The following is a 10107-nucleotide window of genomic DNA, read 5'->3' on the forward strand; positions in this document are numbered from 1 at the left end:
CATTCAGCAAGGAAAAATTAACAGACCATAACTTCATACCATTTTAATAGATTAAATAATGTATCATTTTGAACAAATTAAGGCATCACAGGGGATTAAAGACAATGCAGTTCAATTTATGTGGAGTTCAAAACCAGATAAAACTAAACATTGTTTGGAGACTAATGTGTTAAAATGACAGAGTGGTCAGAAAGGTTTGCGTGTGTCAGGTAGGAGGTGGGTGGTGTTTAAGCATGCATCTTAGATGCATGAGACCGTGGTATTGATGCCTGCCATCACACACCACATATGCTGGCCAAAATTGCTCTCCCCCCACCACCACCACCATAAATAAATCTTTAACAAATAGATAACATTACAAAGAAACAGAGTCACTATGGTGAGTTCCTCCATGTGCAAGGGAAGGCATTCCAACCTACAGGGCAGTGTGGCGGTGAGGTAGGGTGTTCTAGGAATCTTCTATAGTACTGGTACCACTCAGATGTGTTAGACAGGCACTCACTTTGTTATTATTAATTAAAATATACACGTTTCTGTGTTTATTTTATATTGCATTAATTGAAAAATCAAAATTTTAAAGTAGTATGTTAATAGGAGACAGAGCAATTCAACCTCAAAAGCAATACATAATTAAAATTATAACTTGAATATGTGAAAAAATGTGCAGATGAAAGACAGGTGTTTTTTTTTTCCTATTTGATTTGCCCCTCTCCCCCAAAATCAACTGCTACATAGAAAACATTTTACCTGATCTTTGACCCAGACAGTCCTTATCATATGGACAAAAGTTCAAAAATGGAAGAGGAATTTTGCCAAAATTGGAAAATGCTGCCCCTCCCCAACTCCCCACCTGCGGGGGGGGTCTTCACAAGCAGTGAAGCAAGTTTTGCAGGTGTCTCTCTCTTTCCCTCTACATCTCCCCCTCCTCTTGCAATTTCTCTCTATCCTACCAAATAAAGAAACATTAAAAAGGAAAAAAATGGCCAGTAGGAGGGAGCAGTGGATTCATCATGTAGGCACTGAGCTCTAGAGAGAAACCTGGCAGCAATGCAAAATATAAAAGACAGAGGGGGAGAGAAAGACACCTGCAGACCTTCTTCACCGCTTGTGAAATGACTCCCCTGCAGGTGGGGAGCCGGGGGCTCGAACTGGAATCCTTACGCCGGTCCTTGCGCTTTGTGCCACGTGCACTTAACCCGCTGCGCTACTGCCCGACTCCCTACTTTTATTTTTTAAAAAAGAGAAAAAGGCAAAGAAAAACCAACATTTAAATAAAATTGTTCTAAACTATAAGGTATTTCTCGTTAGTTTTATGACTCTATACAAATATGTTTTATTTTATATGAGATAAAGAATTTCATATGAATGTGAGAGAGAGAAGCCAGAGCACCACTTGGTACATGTGGCCCCAGGGGTAGAATCAGGGCCCTCTCTCAGGCTGAAGCCCTCCACTCCACCAGCCGAGCCATTTCCCCTAACAACATCATTTTAATGTAACTGTTGTAATCTAAAGTACCATTTTCTTTTTATTTTTTTTAATTATTTTGTTTATTCTAATGAAAGAGAGTGAGAGACTGGAGCACTGGCCATCTCTGCCTTATTATGGTGCCGGGTACTGAACCTGGGACCTCTAAACTTGAGACATAGAAATCTGGTGAGCTGCTCTCCTGTTATCTCCTCAGCCCCTGATTTCTAGTTTCTGACCTAATGTACTTGTAAGGACTATGTCTGGATTCATAGCAGCCTTCTAATCAATTTCTAATATGTTGACTCATTAAAAATTAACTTTTTTCTTTTCTTTCAGTTTTGTTGGGTAGGACAGAGAGAAATTGAGAAGGGAAGGGGAGATAAGAGGGAGAAGGACTGGTACCTGCAAACTTGCTTCACCACTCATAAAACTCCCCCTTTGCAGGTGGGGAGCAGAGCTTGGAATCCAGGGCCTTGCACATGGCAATGTGTGCACTTAACTGGGTTTGCTACTTCCCAGCCCCTGAATTAAAGTATTTTAAAAATATGTGTTCGGGACCAGGCGGTGGCACACCTGGCTAAGCACTCAATTACAGTACGCAATGACTCAGGTTCGGCCCCCGGCTCCCCACCTGCAGAGGAGTTGCTTCACAAGAGGTGAAGCAGGTCTGCAAGTGTCCGTCTTTCTCTCCTCCTCTCTCCATTTCTCTCTGCCCTATCCAATAGCAATGACATCAATAATAACTATAACAATAAAACAACAAGGACAACAAAACAAAAAGGGAATAAATAAATATTTTTTAAAATAAAATAAAAAAATATGTGTTCATCTTACCAGAGAGAGGAAGATCAGCACACTATCTGCTCTGGCTTACGTGGTGTAGGGGATCTGAGGCCTGTGTGTACAAGGCCTGCATTTTGCCTTCTGAGCCATCACCCTGGCTGCAGCATTTAATATTCTATTTGTTGGGAGTTCTTTCTCAGTATACGTAACTAAACTTTTTATCCCATGATGTAATTGTTGCAGATGTACAAGAAACCATTTGCAAAAATCCATCCATCAAAAATACCTTGCAAATAATACCACTTACGGTAAGTACTTAAAGAAATTTTTTCTTGTTTCAGGAAACTTTGTGATTATGTGTATGAATCCTATACTGATGATGATAGTTTGGGGTTTTTTTTTTTTATTTGATTGCTTGTTTGTTTGCTTTTGAGGTTGGTATTCATAGTGTCTCTTCCCCAACCAATTTCAAAATTCAAAATTATTTTGTCAGAAGTAATCAAATATCCTTACATTTTAAAAATTTCTAACAATTTCATATGAAGAGTATTTTATCAATCCTAAAATCAAAAACATATTAATTCACTTCAAGTAAATTTAGATATGTTGGCAAATTGGAAATTGATTAAAAATTAACAATTATGGGAGTTGGGCTGTAGCGCAGCAGGTTAAGCACAAGGACCGGCATAAGGATCCCGGTTCGAGCCCCCGGCTCCCCACCTGCAGGGGAGTCGCTTCACAGGCGGTGAAGCAGGTCTGCAGGTGTCTGTCTTTCTCTCCCCCTCTCTGTCTTCCCCTCCTCTCTCCATTTATCTCTGTCCTATCCAACAACAACTACAAGGGCAAAAAAGGGGAATAAATAAATAAATATTAAAAAAAAATAACAGTTGTAAAATCCCATATTGGATGTCACAGCACCACATGGGAAATACTATTGCAATGGAAGAAGCTTATTTAGTTTGTGTTGTTTTTATTTTATTTATTTTTCCTTGACAGTAGATTCTGGTAAAGTGTGTGTGTGTGTGTGTGTGTGTGTGTGTGTGTGTGTGTGTGATTTATACATGCAAAACAGTCACTGCCCTTGGAAAATTTTAGTACAACAAAAAGACACACATATAGGGAGTATGACCGATGAGTTAAAAACAAAGTAAGAACACATAGTCTGAGGAAATCACAGAGGGAAGAAATTCTGATCTGGCTGGAGGTGGTGAGAGACATTCAGGTGCCTAAGAATCTAGTTCCTGATTCTAGGTATAGTGTTGTGAGTTTTAAACACAACCTTCAACAATGTCATTGACTCTTATTATAATTTTTCATGACAACTTTTTACATACTAGTTTGGTTTTTCAGTCAATTTTTCATGTCTGCCAAAACAGCAATTTAAGTACTTTTTAGTGATATTTTTCTGTGTCTACACAGTGATAATTTCTGTCATTTATAACATTTATCATTCTTGTTTTACTTCATACCCATAGTGACCAAGATCACTATTGTATACTCTTCAACTCAACTTGAAAACAGTGTACTAACCTCAGAAAACCTACAGCTCATAGCACATGAGTAGTGAACTTTACTGCTTGGTAGAGAAGGCTAGCCAGGAGGGGTTGAGCTCCTGGTACAATGTGCAAGGACCCAAGTTCAAGCCCTCGCTTCCCACCTGCAGGGGCAAAGCTTTGTGAGTGGTGAAGCAGGACTTCAAGTGCCTCTCTGTCTTTCTGTCTCCCTCTCAATTTCTGGCTGTCTCTATCCAATAAATAAATAAATGAATAAAGATAGCGAAAAAAAAAAAAAGAGAGAGAGAGAGGAGAGAGAGAGCGAAGGCTAACCAGGAAATGCCTATGCTGTGCACGTTGGTGCAGTCTCATACTGCTGGACGATCTGACCTCTGAGCAAAAGTGAATGGTGTGTATGAAGGTCCACTTGGTAGGCTTGCAGTTGTTTTCATATTAGTGGGAGCCGAGAGGTATCTCATGGGGCAAGCCCTGTTCCTTACCAGGTACCTGACTCAGGGTTGAGCCCTGGCATAACATGGGAACAGTGTTTCCAGACACCTTATTTGAACTTCACTAACATAAGTCAGAAAGTTTCCATTTACTTTCATGGAAGATAGTTTAAAATCCCAGAATTATTAACTGCCTGTTTGAACAACTAGTATGGAAATCATACTGATCCTCTTCCTTACCACAACTGCCATACTTTGTAGCAAGGGAAGTGGCTTAGCTTAGCAGGTGGAGCACAGGACTTGCATGCATGAGGCCTCTGGTTTAACTCCCAGCACTGCATATGCCAAACCAGTTACCCACACTCTTTCTCATAAAACAAATCTTTTCTTGTCTTTACAAAATCAATTTAATTAATTTGAATAATTACCCTACTAATTTTTAGTCAGCATATGTTGTTAATCTATCAGTAGGTAGTAGCTCCAAGTGCCTCCTATAGAAAACAGACTTACTAAATTTTGGTTACTTACATAACAGATTATGATAAAAAGCACATTTAACCAATAGCAACGAGTGATGATGAGTGTGGTACTTTTTATATAAAGTGGTAGTATGTTGAGATTGATGTTTCAGTAACATTTGAGAACTTGAAGTATGTATTTAGTACTATTAAAATATGCCATCTCTGAGGAAATCTATCTGCTAAATTCTATGAATACTACAGTAAGAATTTTCTGAACTTATATTACAGAACAGGCAACCAAGGGCCGGTCTATCTCCTGGTGTTGGATCCAGATTGCAGAGAAAATACTGATGAAGTGTAACAGTAACTATTAAAGGGCATCACTATTTTTGAAAAATCTGTAAATATAGCATATATTTGCATATTTTTAATAACGTAAAACACTATAGAATAAAGGTAGTAACATGGGTAATGGAGATAAATTCACTTGTTTTTGTTTATGCTATCAGATACTTTATTATGTATTTTCTTGATAAATACATTTTTATGAGTGGAAATATTTCATTGTTTTTAATGAGCATGCTACTGCAAATAAATTGTATTAAAAAATAAAACAGAATATTTTGTTATTCAAATTATGTATTAACTATAGTTGTGAATCTTTGTTTTTCTGAAATTCCTAATAAATTCTATTAAATTTTTGTACAGTAATACACAAAATTTATGATTTTGTAATTTTTGTAATCTTCAGCTTTAAGACTTTTAAGGACATTTATATTTTGAAGATGCTACCAAAGGTCTTGTTCTCTGTTCTGCATTTTCAGACATTCAAGTCACCACTTTACCCTGTGCTCAGAGAAGCACAGCCAAACTCACAGGGAACTGACTGGAAACAGGAAGCTGCACCCCCACTGCACTGCTTGAGTTGCCTGGCCAGGATGTTCTAATAGGAATATCTACTGGGAAAGCCATATTTACATTAGAAGGTTGCTTTCTAAACCAAAAGTTGTGGATTATTAAAATGTATTTAATGCATTCTTTTATTTTCTTTCATCTAGTTCTACTTCATGCTTTCATCAGTTCTCAACCAATCTGTTTTGGGCTGAACTTCTCACTTCCGATATTTCTGACATGTGAGTACAAGGAGCAGAATGAAGTTCTGTCGTATAAAGATCCCATTTTAAAAGATTTCAGTTTTCCCTTCAGCTACTGGAGACACTTCATTCCTAAACCTGACCTATAAGAGCCCTCATCTTCTGTGGCTTCCCTCTTTTTCAGCACTGACTGCCTTCTCCCACCATGCCACTTATTCTGACATCAGATACAACCTGCTACGCCAGGCCTCTGCCTGAGTGTATACAGCCTCCTCGGTGTGGAAGATACACCATTTCACTCTGCTTAGACCTATTTTGCCTGAGGAACTTGACTCATTCATCTAGATTTTGCTCAGGTTGAGTATTTCCTTATTTTTCCTAGTAGCCCTCTCTACTTCCTCCTTTATATAAATGATACTCCTTATACCTCAAAAAATAATTATGTGTGTGTATATATATATATATATATATATCTTCTTGTAGATCAAAGCTCATGAAAGGTAGAAGTTATTCATTCATTCCAGTACCCTTAGGAACTCAAATAGGTACACAATCTATAAAGGTAAAACGTTCAATTATTTACTTTATGAAATCATGTATTGTTATATGTATTAAGGATACTATAGAATAAAACACTATTCCCATCATGGAACTAAAATTGTAGTGGTAAATGCAAATGTTAGGACATGAGAATATGCTATCAGACCATTGGCAAGTCTAGTGAATGGAAGCCAGAACATGGTAAGGTGACAGGCTGTGATGGAAGTACTTATTTTAGTTTGATAGGACACAGAGAGGGAAGGGGGAGAGAGAGAGAGAGAAAGAGAGAGAGAGCTGCTAAGGAAAGAATGGTTAGCCTGACTCGTAGGCAGCTGTAAACAAGGCTAGACTAGTAAGAATGTGGCTAAAGAAGGGGTCTCAAAAAGATATGGAAGCACCCTAAATACCCACTGAAAGATGAGTAGTAGATGAAAAAGTTTTGGGGCCATACACTCAATGGAATTAGGGCAATTAAAAAAGGCATCCTTTCCTTTGCAGCAAAAATGGATGGAACTAGAAGTAATTGTACTTAGTAAAGTAAGTAAGGAAATAAAAGGCAATGCAGGGGTTTTATCATCTGTGGCCTACAGAGAGTAGAAACACATGAACTTACAAAAAAAAAAATGTAGCCAATCTGTCTCTTAAGGCCTTGGGAGAACATTAATGGTTATTCTTGGAGTTATGGGGGAATAGAACTTAAGTGTTGTGAGATGTGGAACTATACCTATATTATCTTATGATCTTTTAAATCACTTAAATAACTAATAATATATATGAAAAGAAAATGAGGGAGTCAGGCAGTAGCGCAGCGGGTTAAGCACACATGGCGCAAAGCGTGATGACCGGCGTAAGGATCCCAGTTCGAGCCCCCGGCTCCCCACCTACAGGGGAGTCGCTTCACAGGCGGTGAAGCAGGTCTGCAGGTGTCTGTCTTTCTCTCCTCCTCTGTCTTCCCCTCCTCTCTCCATTTCTCTCTGTCCCATCCAATAACAATGACATCAATAACTACAACAATAAAAAATGGGGGGCAACAAAAGGGAAAATAAATAAATATCAGAAAAGAAAATGAGGGGCCAGGTGGTAGTGCGCCTGGTTGAGCGCACATGTTACAATGTACAAGGACCCAGGATTGAGCCCCCTGCCCCACCTACAGCAGGGGGCAGGTGGTTGGGGAGCTTTGTGAGTGGTGAAGCAGTGTTGCAGGTGTCTCTCTGTCTCCTTCTCTATCAGTCCCGTATCTCCAAACTCAGTCACCTAACTCAAGTTGGACATGCTAAGATCGACCCAGTCTGGAAAAGAGAAATTTCCCATGAGTGGTCATCCCACTTCCGGTTATCTTGTCCATCTCCAAAACTCTCTCCCTTTACACTGTCTGAACTGGAAGACGCTTTGAAGAGGGTTAAACCGGGAACAGCTGCTGGCTATGATAACATCACCCCAGAACTCATTCTTAACCTGGGTCCCGCGGCAAAGAAGTGGCTCACTTCATTCCTGTCCCACATCTTGGAATCTGAGTCTATGCCCAAAGTTTGGCGTCGTGCGAAGATTATAGCGGTTTTGAAACCAAAGAAAGACCCAACACTGGCCGCCAGCTATAGACCAATTTCTCTCCTCTCCGTGTGTTACAAACTCCTTGAGAGGCTGCTTCTGTCACGTATTTCTCCTCTTACAGAGAAATTCCTATCACCCGCCCAAGCTGGTTTCCGCCCAGGAAGATCTACCTGCGAACAAGCCCTGGCCCTCTCAACTTACATTGAAAATGGATTCCAGAAGAATTTAAAGACAGGTGCTGTCTTTGTTGATCTCACAGCAGCCTATGACACACACGGTCTGGCACCGTGGTCTCCTAGTCAAGATCTCAAGATGCCTGCCTCCATGGGTGGCCAACACTATATCGTTTCTTCTCCAAAACAGAAGATTCCGGGTGCATCTGGGTGACAAGTCTAGCAGATGGAGACTTGTCTCAAGTGGCCTCCCCCAGGGCTCTGTTCTGGCTCCTACGCTATTTAATATTTACATCAATGACCTCCCAGAAACTTCTTCACGGAAGTTCATCTACGCCGATGACATCTGCTGTGCAACTCAGGCATCCAAGTTCGACATCCTCGAGGAAACACTCACAAAAGACACTCACGAAAGACATGTCTCTGATATCTGATTACTGTAAAAAATGGCGACTAATCCCTAGCACTGCAAAAACGGTATCATCTGTTTTCCATCTACACCATGCCTCGGCCTCGCGTGAGCTTAATGTGCAGCTTGGCGGTACGAGAATCCGGCATGAAGCCCAGCCAGTCTATCTTGGCGTTACTCTCGATTGCACTCTGTCATTTCACGAACATCTCGTAAAAACTGCAGCAAAGGTGGGTGCGAGGAATAACATCATTGCAAGACTGGCCAGCTCCTCATGGGGCACAAGCGCTTCCACACTACGATCATCATCTCTGGCATTATGCTATTCCACTGCAGAATACTGTGCCCCAGTATGGTTCTGTAGCCCCCATGTCTACTTGGTCGATTCCAAATTATATTCCTCCATGAGGATAATTTCTAGAACCATCCGTTCCACCCCGGTTCCATGGCTGCCAGTTCTTAGCAACATCGCCCCGCCAGATATTCGTCGGGATGCGGCATCATCTAAGTTCATTTCCCACGTCTACGCTCAACCGGACCTGCCAATATACGCAGATATCTTCGCCCACCCTGTCCAACGCTTGACATCTCGTCACCCAATCTGGTCCCCTATGCCTACACTGAACTTCTCTGTTCCAGACTCTTGGAAACAGAGTTGGCAGTCAGCTGAGGTAAAGAACAAACACCTCATCACAGACCCCTGCAAGCGTCAACCCGGCTTTGACCTAGCACGTTATGATCGGGCCCTCCTCAATCGCTATCGAACAGGCCATGGCCGGTGCGCCGCTATGTTCCATCGCTGGGGAGCCAGAGACGACCCGAACTGCCCCTGCGGCTACAGACAGACTATGACCCACATAGTCAACGACTGCCACCTCTCCAGATTTCAAAGGAGGTCTCGAAACTTTACATCAGGCTCAACCTGACGCTGTTGACTGGCTACGAAAGAAGGGCAAACGCTAGAAGAAGAAGAAGCCCCTTTCAAGTTCTGGCTGTCTATTCAGTAAATAAATAATGATAATTTAAAATATTAAGTAAACACATAAATAGGACCAAGAATGAGATCATGGAAGGTCTCTAGGCTATAGGAAGGGTTTGGGGTTTCAATCTAGAGTGATTCTCTTTGCAGGGTTTAGAGCAAGAGAAGGACATGAAATTTTTTTTTTTTTTGCCTCCAGGTTTGCCACTGGGGCTTGGTGCCAGCACTACAAATCCACTGCTCCTGGCAACATTTTATTTTCCATTTTACTGGATAGGACAGAGAGAAATGGAGAGGGGAGAGGAAGACAGAGCGGGGGAGAGAGAGATACCTGCAGACCTGCTTCACCGCTTCTGAGGTGACCGCCTTGCAGGTGGGGAGCCGCAGGCTCGAACCGGGATCTTTGAGTGGTTCTTTTCACTTCATACTATGTGCACTTAACCAAGTGAACCACCTCCTGGCCCCAGATATGAAGTTTTTAGAAGGCCTGTTACTGTGTCTGGAGAATAAAAGCTACACTTAAGGGAGGGAAGTGGCAAGCAGAATGCAGATCTCTTGCCATAACAGTAACCTAAGTGAGTGTTTATAGCTAGGGTCAGCTTAATAATGGTGGTAGCAACAGAGCGTTCAGATACAGAATGTGTTTTGAAATGCTTGTTTCTAATGGATTGGGTATAAAGTATAGGAGGAAGGGAAAACAGTTCAAA

The 10107-nt window shown here is 41.1% G+C and overlaps 1 protein-coding gene across 2 annotated transcripts in view; it reads left to right on the top strand.

Moving 5' to 3' along the window:
* Window positions 1-5273, top strand: part of CEP126 (centrosomal protein 126) — a 52456-nt gene extending 47183 nt beyond the window's left edge. For both annotated transcript variants that reach the window (XM_060179723.1, XM_060179724.1), the window contains 2 exons: window positions 2495-2559; window positions 4943-5273. In XM_060179723.1, coding sequence (XP_060035706.1) covers window positions 2495-2559; window positions 4943-5005 — 128 coding nt within the window. In that variant the 3' untranslated portion in view covers window positions 5006-5273. The remainder of the gene's footprint in view (window positions 1-2494; window positions 2560-4942) is intronic.
* The last annotated feature ends 4834 nt before the right edge of the window (window positions 5274-10107 follow it).

The sequence above is a fragment of the Erinaceus europaeus genome, chromosome 20 (assembly GCF_950295315.1).
Source record: "Erinaceus europaeus chromosome 20, mEriEur2.1, whole genome shotgun sequence".
NCBI lineage: Eukaryota > Metazoa > Chordata > Mammalia > Eulipotyphla > Erinaceidae > Erinaceus > Erinaceus europaeus.